The following is a 16,188-nucleotide window of genomic DNA, read 5'->3' on the forward strand; positions in this document are numbered from 1 at the left end:
ATTTTTGGCCAGATTTTGGCCCAGGTATCAGGAGAACATGAAGCGAAAAGAGGTATTCTGAATTTCAGCTTCGATGGCATCCTCGATTCTCTCTCCGAAGACGTTACTTAGTGCCACCTCTTTCGACATCATGTTCTCCTGTTACAAAGCCCAATTTTGTGCGTTCTGAAAATTTTTGCCAGATTTTGGCCCAGGTATCAGGAGAACATGAAGCGAAAAGAGGTATTCTGAATTTCAGTTTCAAAGGCGTCACCTTTAAAGTTGCGAATCGAAGCTGCAAAGGTTTGGAATTTGGATAGGAATATGTAAAAGGTATTTCTAAATAATAATACAGTTCTTTTCAAGTTTTTCCCACTTTATTTGCAGAAAAGGCTTTTACAGTGTTACAATAAATTAATATAAGTATGTAGAAATGAATGCTGATTAATATTGTATTATTATTAAGTATAAAATATATAATTTCACTTCATTTTATGTATTAAATCACTATCAGCTTTCCATCATTTGTCTCACTTAAAGTTCCTCAATCCTGTCTACCGAGAAATGTTCCCAAGGTTAATCTGTAACAAGAAGAAAATATTTTTAGCAATCTGATTTGTCTATTATAGAAAATACAACAAATAGATTTGTCTATTATAGAAAATACAACTAATTTCAGGCAAAACATATAAAGAATATAATTATCTTCCTAATTTAAGACAATTCCCCTTTATATCATGTAAAATACATCTCAACGCTGTACAATTCTACTAACATATCAGTAAAGTACATAGGAAATGTATAATATATTAGTAACTTGAAAAATATTTTTAGTAACTTGACTTGTCTATTATTGAACATGGGAGAAACGTTACAACAGTTTGTCACGTATGAAAATATATTAGTAAAGGGAATAATGCGCTCCAAAATTCTGCGTCTCTTCGTTAAACAGTCACTGTCTCGAAACATCTGCGCCACTTCTCGCTCTTTGATTTGCCCTCCGGAGACGTTACTGGATGAAAATAGTCTTGGAAAAATGTAACAATAAATAAAAAAAATTTAAAGTGTTCCTATATCTACCGCGAATTACTTTTTTATTCCTGTTACTTTAAAAATAAATATAATATTGAAGTGAGATTATTTCCAGTATTATTCCTTTCATTCATTTTTATATAATATCATTCAGTATAGTATGTCCTCCTCTGTACTTGGTTACAATAGCATGTCCAACTTCCAAGCATTATTGTCGAGTTATTATTATAATTTTGCAGATTCTAACTTATACTACTAATTACATACTTTCAGTGATACCTATATTACAATAATGCAAAAAGTATTTATGTAATTATAAAGTACCATTGAATGTTTGAACCTGTTTTTCTCAAAAACGCTAAAAGTGGACATACAATATGTGTGCACTAATTGTAAGCCATCGATGTACAATAGGAAATTTTTTTTTAAGGTAGGTTAGTCCGTTGTTGTTCTAACTGCCTGAATTACTATGACATAAATACGACAGCGATTTCAAGTGATGTATATGTAACGATAAAAGCGTTAATTTAGTAAATGTATACAATTCCCAGCAGTTCCTATGTCAATGTATGCCTAAAATGAATATAACCTAACCTACAATCGTCTGAAAATGCATACATTGACTCCATCATGCTTTTATTGTGGCTCGTATATCCAGCTATCGCTTCAGTTTTGCTATGAATCCACGTTGGCAGTCCTCCCGAGTAGGCGCCATCTCGTATCTACTACCTCAACTAAATTTGTCACGTGACTTGCTATGTATTATCGCCAATATGGCGGAACTCTGATTTGGGAATGTAGTCACGATTTTTCGTTTTTCGTTCTTATATGAGCAGATTTTGGTCTGGGAGAGGTCTCATTCGAAAGAAGAAGATTCAATGCGGAGTGCTCTGTTCACCGTTTGAGTCACAAAACTCTTTTAGTGACCTAAAAATGCTTGGATTCTGCTACCAATTTTCCCTTTTGATTGCCAAACTCCATCAACTTTTACTCACAAGGCCGACACAATGCCTCCTCAAGGAGCGGGCGTGGATCGTTGGAATGCAAATAAAGAAATAAAGGAATCATTATAAGTGTTTAATAGAATTGCATAATAAATTACACTGTACATACTAAAATCATATCTTGAGAATTTGAAATTATATTTGGCTAGCAATAAAATTTTGAGTCTCAATTATACGATTAGACAGAAGTATGCCAATACTATGAACAATACTTTTCCCGCTGGTAGCGAACGCGTAAAATGGCCCGCCAGGCTCGCCACAGCATATCGATTCCCTACCATTCGAAGTTAAAAAGTAGAAGAGCCGATTATCAAGTAGTATTTATCACCACTCCGCTTGTAAAACGCGCCCGCCGAGCCTGGCTATCTTTTACGCGAAATTTGTCTTTCGCGTGGAATTGCACGTGGTAGCGGGCGAAAAGAATCGTGGAAGAAGGTGTACGACATAAATACAATGATAATCTCACGTCGGTACTCCCCACGCCCTCAAAGGTACAACCCTCTGACGACGAGGTTCCTACCGCTGCAACCTTCCTTGCACCTATACAAACACGCAACTATGTACCTAACTTAATCGCAACCTGCTCCGCGTTTGCTATAGTTATAATCGGTAATATCGTATATGTATGTACAAAGGAGAACTGTCACGTGCTTACATAGCTTCCTTGCGTGACCCTTCGACGACTGTATCGGGGGCCATACTCGGGAACACGCATGAGAACTCTTATCCTGTAGAGCTTGGACAAGAGTCCTCGTGCAGCTTGTGTACCCAATCATTGCACTGGAATAATGACGAAGACTGAGTATATAAAGGATACTCCTTTGAATATTAACCACTTATAAAGTGAAGAATGATTGTTGAGCTTCTAGTATGATAATAATTATTAACACATAGAAATGGAGATGAATTCTCCTGACTTTGTACACTTCTTTCAAGGTTTATTGATTAGAGAAACGCATCCCTATTTTTCAATTTTAAATTGTTATAGCTAGATTGCACTGAATTGAAAGAATTTAATGTAGGCCTCCTAAGTGGATTGAAACGGATACTATAAACTGTAATTATTGCATTTGTGTGCCTTGATTATTCCAGTGCAACTTACTCAAAGTGCCCAACAGCCGCGCACGCATTTGACATCGCATACAAAGGTCCCGAAGGGAAGGTAAAAATTGTTACACACGGACACTTGCACGGAAAAGTGGAATGATTTCTTTCAATGTTACTCGCGTGGTCGCTTACCCCTGTCACTATTTTAAAAAAGAGCTCCACTCCCTGCATCATGGTAGACACGATTTACAAAACATTCGATAAAAACAGAAGTAAAAGGGAAGATGAACACAGTATCGCTAAGTATGTAATTTACAACGTAGAAACAGACGAGGACGCGTTTCTTCCGAGGAAGAGCCGAAAGAACTAATGCTATAAAACTATCCGACGGTTGCTTCGTATTAATATAATTATAATCGAGATTCCGGGACGCCTGTCCGCCAGAGATCGAGGTATATACTTCGATTACGAGTTACTCTATCCCTTTCTTGAGCAAAAGACACGCGCGAGCATCGTGGTCTTTCCTCGCCGGACACGATTAATCGAGTTGCCCGAATGAGCCGCCTACGCGGCAGCTCGCGGGGTGATTAAATAAATTAATAATCGTTTTGGAGGACATCGGGATAAATCACAGTTGAAAGCACTGACAAGGGGACAACAGGACATCTCGGTCAACCATTTAAGTCGAATCTTGCTCGTACTGAATGTGCACTTTGTATGCAGGATGTTGATAAAAATATCCTACGCTCTTCCTAGATCGATTCTGTCCAGAAAAATAACGAAACAAGTTCCTACACATATTGTATTTCCCAAAACATGGATACAGTTTTGGGAAAAGCTTTGAAAAAAGTTTTCGTTGTTTTTCTTTTGATGGAACCGGTCCTGAAAAGATGTCCGACATCTCTATCAATAACTTGCATAATTTCTAAGCGCGAGAGGGCACAAATTGGACACCGCTACGCCACTCTTCGATCGCGACAAATAGCGTCGCATACAGGTTTGATATATCGAGTATATGGAAAATACAAAAATTTTAAACTGGATTACCTTATGAATTATTGTACAGGGTGTGCACCATGTATAAAATTAGAGCCGAATTGGTGACTCGACTGTCACGCAGTCCCTTTGTGAAAGATTCCTTACAAAAGTCGGAAGTGTCAGTACAAACCCACACTTCAGCAGCGTGACGCGAAGAAGGGATCGACCTACCGCAGTCCCCAATTACATGATACTTCTTGCTCCCCCCCCCCCCCCCCTCATTAGAGATTACTTTCTCTTGTTTACCCTAACTTACTATATACGGAGTAATGCAAAAGTGTGTCGCTGAATTTCGAGCCACCTCAACGATTCGAGAAACGGCGCAGGGTATACACTCGATACCCTTCTCATACTTCCCGCCTTCGGGAGGTATTATTTGCAAGGTGCTTTCAACTTTAACAAATGTCAATGTGCGCAGAGGAAGCACCCTGTAAACTCAGATCAATATTCTCACGCCATTCACCAATTTCTGGAATTCTACTTCAACCGATAAAAAATTGTCAGATTCTCTCTGTTCGTTCGCCGCGTTCTCCGAGAAACGCGCGCAGAATTGTGGAAATTGTGTACTTTCTAATGGTTCTCGAAATCGTTTCGATGGCTGAACGATGAAGAATCCTATCGCATTTGTACGAGTGACACGGTGTGCCGTGAGTGATTGAGAATTGTGGACTCAATTGATAAATCTTATCGATTTTGTGGAAAGGTTCCTTTATGGACCCTCCCATGCCCGACGGATACGATGATTATGAACGCGAGGAACGTTTGCCAAAGTGAGTCCAGACGATTGATAGATATGATCGTGCCCCATCGGCATGGGAGGTCGCACCGTTATTCGTGAATTAATTAATACGTTTAAATTACTAGATCGTTATCGCTTACTTACACATATACGCCGTGTTTACTTTAAATATGCAACGGTACATAAATATTAGCGACCAATGGACTGCCAAGCGAGTTCCCCGTAGGCGACGGAACCTAATAAACAAAAGAAGCTGTGCGTGATCTGTCATTAATTAAAATCAGTAAAAAATATCCTCACGATTTTTACTAGCTTTAATCGTTGTTTCGCTCGACAGTCCATTCGTGATGTACGATAAAATTTGCCTCGGCAATGACGTATGATACAATTCATTAAAAAAAAGGAGAAAAAAGGAAACACGAGTAGACGAGGCTAACAGAGCGAGCGATGTAATATATCATCGCGATACTAACATCAGTATCGAAGAAAGCCGCTGCTCCCAGACCCGCTGTTAGCCTTCCGCTCTCGTTTACGTATTATCGCCTTTAGTTATCAATTTTTCGACAGAAAAGAAATACCATCTCGCGCTACAAGCATCTGCGCTCCTCTCGACTTTGTATAAATATATTTTCGAGTGTGTGCCTGCTCATGTACGCTTCGTCATCTGTGCGATTCACCGTTTCTCGAGAAGGCCATGGCGAACGTTCGATCGCTAGCGATCGAACGGTATTTTGTCTCACCTATCAATTCACCGCGTTCGACCGAACCGCTTCGAGACGAAAAGAAAAAAAAAAGGACAAGATCGCTATAGTTTTGTGCGTATCGTAGGACGGGTTTCTCCTTGTTTAAAAGATTAGTGGTGTTAAAACGGAAGTATGTATTATGTACACAAAGCACTCTGTCCCGCAAATAAATTCTCGAAAAGTGAACGCCTCCAAAACGCAGACTTCCTAGGCTAAATGCATCCTACGTATTCTATTCGACTTCCCTGCCGTTGATGTCAAGAAGAATCTTGAGCAAACCAAACAGAACGCACCGATCCTGCTCAGAATAATTAGAGGATCCAGTTCCTAGGCAGTTCAAAGATCCAAGAGAAAAATACCGTACACTGAATTCTCGATTCGTTGGAGCTATTCGGATCTTATCGGATCCTCTAATCACTTTGAAGCAGCATATTACAATCATCGAGACAGTGCTCGAATAACAGAGTGAGACTGTCGACTGGGAACCGAATGATTTCGAATTGAAGGGAAAACAAAGAATCGTTCAGTTCCCAAAGAGCGTCCCCCTTCCTTAAATGCAATCCCTACTGCAATCTCTACGCGTAACGCTTTTTTCCAATGATATCGCCGTTATCGCGTTATATACGTCGCGTGTGCACGCGCCCGTCGTGTGCACCGATTGCATTAAGTACACACACCTGATACACACGTGGCAAACGTCCACCTGGCGTGGCTATAGCCCGCGCTGAAATTACTGCCTGCTGCAAGCCACTTAACTCGAATTCTACCACCACGTCGTATTCTACCAGCACTTACGTGCATCGCAAACTTCAGTGCTCGATATTCCATAATTCTTTAATCCTTTAAATGCATCAGCGCGCTCGATGCACAGTGCACGCGCGGACGTTGCACACGCATAAACCCTACGCTCCTCTCTCCAACTCGTACCCCACGCGAAAAAGCTTGCTTCGATGTGTTGCTAGATGTACGGTTGCATACCTACTTTCAACAAAAACAATATAACCAAAGAATTTTCCCAATTCGGAGATCGTAAATGAATTTTTCCGCGTGTGAACAAAAGATACTTGTAATTTCCTAGCTTTACTGTTGTTGCTGCAAACGAGCTGATAGGCATGATTGACGGATACACCTTTACGTGTACCCTGATGAATACGTTTCAAGAAACCTGAGAAAAATGTGCGTGTGCCACCGTTCTTCCGTGGACGTGATCGGCGCCAGAAACCTGCGAGGCCGTTCTTCTTCGTTCCGTTCTTTTTAAAGCAATTTCGGGCAGCATCGTAGCGCCCGCCGGCGTCGCCCGCAGCGTCGGCGTCGAAGAGACGACGACGTCGCTTGATTCAGACTACTCGCGTTCATTTTGGATCAGCTGGCTGGCATCTCCGAGGTCTGGCTCTGCGACAGCTCCAGCAAATGGCACTCCGACAGCGGTATCTGCTTTGTTCGCGCGCTCTGCTTCTTCTGAAACGGGCACGCGGTTGTCTATATTATCAGGATGAAATAATTGCCAGCTGTACACAGTGTAATAATAAATTGAACGTTCAATCTTCCTGCCGTGTGTATATTTCAATGAAATCCACTTGCGATCGTGTGTTAAGCGAAAGATAGCTCACCTGTCTTCTGAATGGGAAACAGCCTCTGTTCTCGTTGTTAGGCGGCAGGTGATTTATCAGCAGGTCTGAAGTGGGTGTGTTGTTAGGACCTAGCACGTTGAGTTCCTTAAAACACTCAGTCTCTACCATCTGGAACGAAAAATAGGACGTTTGATGGAGAAGAGCCTCGCGGCTTCGTGATAAAGTCGTGGATTGGGTGGCTCGCTGTGGAAGCTAAAACGGGTTCGGTTGAGCGGAGGCAACGGTAGCGAGCCACTTGCATCGTCTGACGTACGAGAACACTCTGATCGAATCATATTTTTCGATGTAAGTGGACAGACGCGAGGTGTGATGACGACCGATGTACATTCCGACGCCTGATATAGACGCAAGTTTTTGTCGACAGGCTTACCTCGTTCTGCCAAGGGATGGACACACTGCCGGTGTTGAATTTACTGTAAAAGGTGTCGTCGGTGGCGTCCAGATTGACACCCTTCACCGTCGAGAACTGCTCGATGTCCAGCACGTCCTTAGCGTAGACAGCGTGGGGCTGCAAGCAGAATTGTCCAGCGTTAACGACCCCCATAGGGAATATAAAATAAATAAAATAATCCTCTTTCCATAGAACTACAGGGGTGGCATGTTTCTACGATCTTGCTGACGCATTTGGGCTTGAAATCTATTGACTAGAGAATTTCTCCATCAAAGGCTATTGAATTTTTACAGCGAAGAAGTCGGTTAATAAAGGGGGAAGCTAGACTGCCTGGTTGTTTTGAGCGAGATGACGAATAAGAGGATAGATTCTGAACGACACCTACTCACATCCGGCACAAACGGTGGTTCCCACATACCAGCCTCGACCCTCTTCCAGTTGAGACACTGGAAAAAGCTGTGAAGCTTGACTTCCTTGGCCCCGTGGCGGCCGCACTTGCAGCCCAGCCTATTCTTCGGGCTCTTCTTCAGCAGCTGCTGGCAGAGGCTCTTCGCCTCTTCGGTGAACTTAGGAGAATACCTTTCCTGATCCTCCTTCACTCTCCTGTCGATCTCCTCCCGCTTCACTTTCTCTTTCTTCGCTCGAAACGGCGCCTGGCCTTCTATCATCTCGTACAAAAGACAGCCGAAGCTGAACCAATCTGGCGAAAAGGTGTACTTCTCATTGTCGATCACTTCCGGCGCCATGTAGCCTACCGTGCCCACTCGACCCCTCACCATGTCTCCCTCTGTGATCTCTACGGCCAGCCCGAGATCAGAGATCCTCACGTGCCCGTGATCGTCCAGCAGAATGTTCTCCGGCTTGCAGTCCCTGTAGACGATCCCTTGCAGGTGGAGGTGCTCGAGACCGCACACCACTTCGGCGGCGTAGAACCTCGCCCGATTCATGTCGAAGCCCGGCTCACCGCCCATGTTGTAGATGTGGAACTTCAAGTCGCCGCCGTTCATGATGGTCAGGACCAGGCACAACGCGTCCTTGGTCTCGTACGCGTACGCCAGCGAGACCACGAACTTCGAGTTGATCTTCTGCAGTATATTCTTCTCGAGCAGCACCATGGCCTCACCCTTTCGTTTCTTGATGCGTTTCTTCTCTAGCTTCTTGCACGCGTACATCTTCCCTGTCGCCCGCACCTGGCAGGCGCACACCTCCCCGAACCCGCCCTTCCCGAGGACTCTGTACATGCGGAAGGTCTTGTACGTCACCGGCTGCGCCTCCAGCCACTTCCACTGAAGGTACCTGCGGAGGAGGGGACGCCGTTAGTTAAGTGGAAACACCGCTGATAAGTGTTCGCTATTGTTGGGTGCATCGGGAGCAAATATTTGCTACTTTTAGTAGCTTCCTCCTGTGTACGCTGGCTTTAATTCCAGAGATAAGTCTCGGAGGACCCATTTTTTTTTCCAAACGACCGACTGCGGGAGTAAAGGTGAGATGCTGGTGGGTTGTTTTACGTGATGTAGACTGGGATTATGTTGTTCAAAACGAGAAGCTGTCTATGTACCAAGTTACGCGAACAGCGCTTACAATTAGATCCGTATATTTTCCAATACCAAGCGGTTCGCGTATTTTACATTACATCCGTAAGGATAAATACATTACAGAGCTCCTCACCTTTAGGAAACAGGAGTCTTTAGGATAGTCTATTGACCACGAGACGAGGAGGGATTGAGAAGGGATACAGGGACCAGGAATTACCTATAGAAATAGAAGCTAGTTTGGAAAGCTGAAAAAGGCTCTCCCGCCAGGAAGTTCTTCACGGTCTGCGCGATCTCGACAAAGAGCTCCTTCCCACCGTTGCTGAGCCGTTCCTCGCACTGAGCTATCAAGGAGTCGTTCAGGATGTCGACGACCTCCGAGCCCTCCCTCTTCAGGTACTGCTCAAACAGGTCCTTCGCCAGCACGGTCCGATTCTCGTCCATCTCGATCTCGTACTTCTCGATCGCGTCCAGAAACAGATTGTACCGATGGTAGGCCGGCTTCTTGTCCTGGCAGAATTGCCTGAACAACAGGCGACCGATCGGCTGCTGGTCCACCACATAGCCGTACCTGATGTCTGGGCAAACAATATATCAGGTGAAATCAAACGAGATGAGAGAGAGAGAGAGAGAGAGGGGGGAATTCGGCGAAGTGAAACGACAAGCTGAAATAGTTCAGGGGGCGATTAACGAGGCCAAAGAGGTGCTTGCTGATATTAATTTCTGGCGAAAGTGGCGTCGCGGAACTTTCCCAATTGCGACTCTGCAAATGTCAGCCGCGCGTTAAGCATCCCATTATTGTCCCGCGCGAATCGAATCGAGGCAGCCAGCAGCGAAATCTGAAAGCCGACGCGATTCCCGATAATCATGGGGACTGGAATCGCGAGTAGTCCTCCCGGCTTCTCGGCTCGGCGACTACGAGGCCTCGGCGAGAATATTCCCCTGCGACCTCGATTAATCCTCCATCTCCGAATCCCACGGTTCGCGACGTAATGCTTCATAATTGAGAAGCTATGGAAGGCCTCCGCTCGCGAAGACATTAACGCGACACGTAATTAACCGGTCGAGGCTGCGGGAACAGCGTTCTTTATCAAATATCAATTCACCACGAAAAATATAATAGAAAAATTACATATTACTAAACTTACAAAGTTCCAAGGTAAAATCTTTCGTAATATAGAGGTTCCTTAATCTTCAAATTTTCTGTCCGCGTATTTTCAAAGAAATAATCTCAAAATGGTCATGTACAGTAGCATGCAATGATTATTTGCAAACAATGGAATTAGTGGACCAAAAGTCGCTTTGTTTATTCCTCCTCGGGTTTTAATCGACTGCTGTTCTCCTCGTCTCTTCGTTTAATCGACCGCAATATGGAGCCACGGAGCGAGTTCGATCGAGGAGGGCCATCGAGCTGAATGAAAGGTGATAGTTCTGTCGCCCGGAGCGTCGAAACAACGATCCGGCTTACGGTTTAATTAATCGAGACAACAAAGCAGTAACAGCTTCTCATCTAAGTGGGCGAACGGGATAAGCCTTGTCTCTGGTAGTTTTCCTAGCTTCCACCTTTTCCCTTTGCTCCATTAGCGCTAGATTTATTTACAAGGGAAGTTAGGCAACCGGGAAATTCAGAAAATTATACAAATAATTATTGAATTAAGGATTGCTGGTGGGGGTAACCTGAAAAGTATGAATCTTTCGAGAATTATTTTCACGCAGCTTTGTAGATATAAAAAAAAGATGCAATTTTTTATTAAACTTCTTTTCGGTGCCTCTCACCGTTCTTTAGATGTTCCACGAAAAAGGAAATTCTGCATTTTTATGGCACCAATAAAAAGTAGGTTTGTGTTACAGGTGAAGTACTCTACTTGCACGCAAAGTTGCATAATTTTCTGAATTTCCGGGTTGCCTAACTTCCCTTGTTAGATTTCACCTCGAACGCGAAGAGATGCAGTGGCCTAAAAACTTTGTTTTATGCGATTGTTAGATGGAATTAAGATTTCGGGACTCACCGAGCTTATCTTTTAGGCCGATGCACTGGGAAATGTGTGGGAACTGAAGTATCTTCCGCCATTTCTTACTCTTCCCCTTGTTGCTGTCACCACCGCCTGCACAAAAGACAAAAATCAATCAGTAAACGATTCACAGAGACGCATTCATATCTCTCCCGACCTTCGACGAATTTTCTGTGATTAATTTCTTAATAGTTCCTTAACGGGGCAGAGTATATCATCCGAAGCCATTCAATCTCTTTTTATTCGCGACTGGGATTACCAAAAAAAAAACCCCCGTTGTCCACGCAATTGCGTTTCAGGAGTCCGTGTGGTTTTTGTGCTCCCACCCTTTCGATGTCACTAGCAACCCTCTCCATCCGCCGCCTTCGCGTAGCACTGGCAATCTATTTCGCCCATCCGCATGGACGCTCCTTCTCGCAAACCACCCGCTCGACCAAAAACACCGAGGATAAAAATTCCAATTTGCTACCAACCGACGCGATCGTCGGGGTTGACAATAAAATTGTCCGCGCAACAATTCCGCCGCTGCGTCCCCTGGTAAAAGGGAGGACCTTTTTCGAGAACAAAAACTCACGATAAAACAATATCATGATCGCAGAGGAGTAAATAGAATATCGATCGGTGCGAATAAAACGGAAATGCGATGGAAGACGGTGAAGACTGATAACGTTACTGTCGATTAAAAAATAACCGAAGCATCCCTCGACTTTCTGGATCTGCTTTTCGTTGCTCGGCTGTGCGAGCAGAAACAGCCTCGCGGATAATCGATACGCGACGGGGGCAGTTGAAAATAGTTTCCCGGTTCAACTAACCGCAGGTGAAGCGGGCACGGTTCCGTTTTGCGAGCCTCTAATTATTAGTTTCCAGAGTTTCCGAGGAGCTGAAGTTTAAGGGCTGTAAATTGGGCGGCGAAGTTGCCTGAAAATAATCCGATTCCCTAAAAACCTCCAAACTAAAATAACGCCACTATTTAAAGACTAAAATCAATCTTGCATATTCTAAAATAAAACACACAATCGAACTGACTCTCATACTCAGTGAACGAAGCAGAAACCCAGCTTCAAAATCGACCTCCGCTGGTCCCTCACCACCAACCGAGTCGTAGGAAGCCGAATCCCACGTAGGCTTCACCAGAAAGCAAAATAGGGATCAAAGTAATCAGAACTAAGAGCAGCCCAGGTCCACCATCAACCCTCTTCTCTTCTGTGCGATTTTTCTGGAAAACCATGGCCCCGGTGAAAAAACCTTGCTACACATTTTCGACTCCTTTTACCCCGAAGCATCAGCCCCTGCCATCGTCGCGCCACGAATCACGCCGCACCCCTGGCACGGGGGCGTAAGTGGGTTAACGTCGTCTTTCATCCGGCGCGATTCAAGCGCGCCGGCTCCAATCGGCTTTCGAGGCTCCGAAAGGATGCTCTTCCGTTGCAGGAGGCCGGGGGGGGGGAGCGGTAGATGGGACGAAATTTCCTCGAAACGCGTTCGTCATCGATCGTCGCCCCGAAGAAGGCCAGGAAAGCAACCCCCAGGAGAAAGAGGGTGCCCCCGCCATCGGTTTTTCGCGGCTCCGTGAACAACTGATTACATTTCCGCGTGCAGCCAGTCGCTCGATCCGTGAACAGAGGGGTCGACCCGGGCTGCTCTGAAAGGAACAGGCTTTCCGCCGAGGGTGGCTCGCGAGTGTAGCGGAATCGACTTGCCCCGACGATAAATCACCGAGGGGTCGCCCAGGATCTCTTATTGCTTAGGCTTGGACGCCTTTGATCCACGAGATCGAACCTTCTCCGTGGCAATTTTCTTAATTGAATCGAGACTCGCAACGATTACGCCCTCCCTGCCGGGCAGGGAGATCCACGGATTCCAAGAACCACGGAGAAACAAGAGAATTGGAAAAGAAATTCGCGCCTCCTGAGGCATTACATTCTATCATTATAAATTAATAACCTCAATTTTCACTCCAATCTACTCGCGACGCGCTATTATCGCACCAGAATTATCACCGCATGCGCGACAGTTCTGGCTTCAATAAAGCGTCGATAACGCAATCGCTGGCCTCTCAAGAGACCCTTAAAGGAATCAACTAAGATTCTAAGGCAGCAATTCTTACGACCTGCATATCTCCGCTTGCTTTTCAGCGAGTGTGCAATTAGATCCGCGAATGTTGCAAGCTTTGAGAGAACGCGTGCGGCGCTGGTTTAAGATGATACCCGACCAGCCACGAAATGGAACCATGGACGGCGAAAGTGTCGGCGAAAATGATGGCGCAAGGTCGTCGTGTTCACGGTTCATTCATCTTTGAGACGTCATAAAGGTATTACGGCATCGCAGCCAATGGCGTGGCGCTACCAGGCCGAATACATTTGCAAATTAATGAGCCGAGTTTAATTCTGGGACCCGTGCTTCCCTAGCCTTTGTCGAGCACCGTCGCCCGTCGCGACGATGACGAGTCGACTTGGAAACTTTTACGCGATCTTCCCGCAGCCCAGACACCGTGAAATATTACTTCTTCTAAAGTCCCTCGACGCTCGCTAGGTGAGACGGATGTTTAGATGCAATCGATCCGATGCTGCATCCTGTGTATATAGATTTTCGACTTTAATATTTCTCCAGCGACCCGACGTGCGTCAAGAGGGACGTGATCCTTTAAAATAATCGTCCCTCCTTCTCGTAACTGCCGCTCCAACCAGGTCACGTTTGCATCTAACGGTACAATAAAGTGTATCATCGATCTCCCATTCTTCTCGGGCGAACGTGTCGGTTTTTAAAAGGATCGCGCTGCTTGGATAACTCTTGCGCGTTCCTCAACGTGGCCAGTCGCGTGCAGGAACAATATCTTAATTACGTCACGAGCGCTGCGTGGAAGGAGGGAAACGGAAGATTTCTTCTTCTCTTTCCCTTCTCTCCGTTTTCCAGGGTCCCGTATCCGTGACCCTGCCCCCGGCGGTGTTTCTTGTTTTCCTCTCGGCGCCGATTAATTCGCACAGCGATTACGATGGACGCGTCGCCCTCGCAATTAACCCGCGCGAGGTTCGCGGTTCTTGCGTAATTCACGAACGTCGCGCTAACGCTCGCTCTTATATATTTATAAAGTTCACAGAGGCGATGCGATTACAGGCCCATTGACGTCGTTGGCGCATCACGCGAGCCCATTTACCTACTTTTCTGCCAGCCACGCAACAGGCTTCGCGGCTCTTCCACGGACGCACGCACGGGACGTGGCCCCCGTACTATGCTAATTAAAAAGCGCTCTTTCTCCTCTCCCGTCGTCCTCTTCGTCGTTCAGCGAAATCTAACGCCCTGCGATCCAGCGGTTACCATTTATAATTTCTAAGCACACAGACAGTGTCCCATATAAAGACTGCAAAAGTAAGGATATTTATTAAAATAATCACCGGGGACACGAGGGGGACATTCCACGCGAAGCTCGGACACTTTTTGGAGTAACATTTCGGATGCGGCTGAAATTTGAATGTGTTGCAGTCTTTACGGATATATAAACATATCTCGAAGGATTTTTGACAATTTTGAAAAATGTCGATTTTACAGCTGTTTGAAGGTAAGTGCTAACTTTTTTTCAATAAATTATAACTATGGAAGTAGTAAACGGATGGAGATGAGGTTCACGGCGATTTGTAGAAAAGACATTGAAGTTTTAAGAAAAAATTATTTCAGTTTCAGAAACAAATTTTTTTAACCATTTTTGTGTAATTATTTTAAACAAATGCAGAAGAACTATATTCTGTTTTTTCAGATTTTTAAAATCGCGCCCGTTGTTAAAAAAACTGCATTTGTTTAAAATAATTGCACAAGAATGGTTAAAAAAAAATTGTTTCTAAAACTGAAATAATTTTTTCTTAAAACTTCAATGTCTTTTCTACAAATCGCCGTAAACCTCATCTCCATCCGTTTACTATTTCCATAGTTATAATTTATTGAAAAAACGTTAGCACTTACCTTCGAACAGCTGTAAAATCGACATTTTTCAAAATTGTCAAAAATCCTTCGAGATACGTTTATACATCCCTAAAGACTACAACACATTCAAATTTCAGCCGCATCCGAAATGTTCCTCCAAAAAGTGTCCGACTTCGCGTGGAATGTCCCGAGGAAGAAAGTTGAAGAGAAACTACCCCGCGAAGACGGACCGTTTCCGAGGCTCAGATATTAATAATATTAAGAAGCCCCCAGGTTCCTACGGCAATGTTCGAGCAACCGTAGCCAAGCCACTCACCTTCTCTCGCTTTCAGGTACACTGTGTTCGCCACGATGTTCTCCAACTCCATCAATTCCAGCTTGATCGGGTTTGCGCGGCCGAATCGGGAGGGAGAAGCCTGGAGGCGGTATTCGGGCGGAGGGGTGTCCGGCGGCGGGCGCTTCGAGCGGAAGTGCGGACGTTTGGCGTCGGTTTCCGGGGTTGGCCACCCTGTCGGGCTCCGTCAGACCAGCTCCCATCTGCGGCCCCAGGACACCACGAGGGCCGATCGGTCCCCCTTCACCGAGGACCAAGGGCGACAGCGAAGGACGTCGGACGAGTAGCTGTCTCGCTCGCCTAGCGCTCGAGGAACGTCCGGCCGTGCGATCCCTACGTTTCACGCTGTAGGAACCAGCTATTGAGTAGGCTGGAGTTCGTCGGCCCCCTCGGTCGGTCAAAAGCCGACGTTTCCCGTGCAATCGTCGCGTTGAACGCAACACGGAAACGCGCACGGGGAGTAGTCTCGCTTCTCGATGCGAGGCAAGCTTCCTGATCCAGCGACGCTGCACACGAATTCTCTCTTCGAGGACCACTGTCGCGGTCGTCTGCCGCGTTATCGATCGTAGATCCCGGGGTTTAGAGGCTGCTGCCCTTTCTTATCTGCGACAAAAATCGCGGGGATCCAGCGGTCGGTAACTCGTGCGGCGTGGGACTCGGATCTACGCGGGATCGTTTGCATTAGAGGAGAAAATTACTGGCTGCGATCGGGCTCGTGTCTTTTAAATAACAGCGGGGATCGTGCAACGAGACGGGCCGCTAACGATCGTCACGGTAGATCCTGATCCGCG

General features: G+C 45.4%; 1 protein-coding gene across 2 annotated transcripts; it reads right to left on the reverse strand.

Annotated features, from left to right (window-relative positions):
- Nucleotides 1-2,072: 2,072 nt before the first annotated feature.
- On the reverse strand, nucleotides 2,073-15,515 carry Gprk2 (G protein-coupled receptor kinase 2). 2 transcript variants are annotated; one of them, XM_076822569.1, is made up of 7 exons: nucleotides 15,380-15,515; nucleotides 11,146-11,241; nucleotides 9,357-9,714; nucleotides 7,994-8,900; nucleotides 7,584-7,721; nucleotides 7,193-7,321; nucleotides 2,073-7,040 (listed from the first exon to the last, which is right to left on the reverse strand). In XM_076822569.1, exons 1-7 carry the CDS (start codon nucleotides 15,429-15,431, stop codon nucleotides 6,945-6,947), a joined length of 1,776 nt encoding a protein of 591 aa, XP_076678684.1. In that variant the 5' UTR covers nucleotides 15,432-15,515; the 3' UTR covers nucleotides 2,073-6,944. The 2 variants fall into 2 exon arrangements, 1 of the variants encoding a protein (XP_076678684.1); XR_013086654.1 differs by lacking the exon at nucleotides 2,073-7,040 and having other exon boundaries at nucleotides 7,990-8,900.
- Between the last annotated feature and the right edge of the window lie 673 nt (nucleotides 15,516-16,188).

Source organism: Andrena cerasifolii, chromosome 10 (genome assembly GCF_050908995.1).
Source record: "Andrena cerasifolii isolate SP2316 chromosome 10, iyAndCera1_principal, whole genome shotgun sequence".
NCBI classification, from domain to species: domain Eukaryota; kingdom Metazoa; phylum Arthropoda; class Insecta; order Hymenoptera; family Andrenidae; genus Andrena; species Andrena cerasifolii.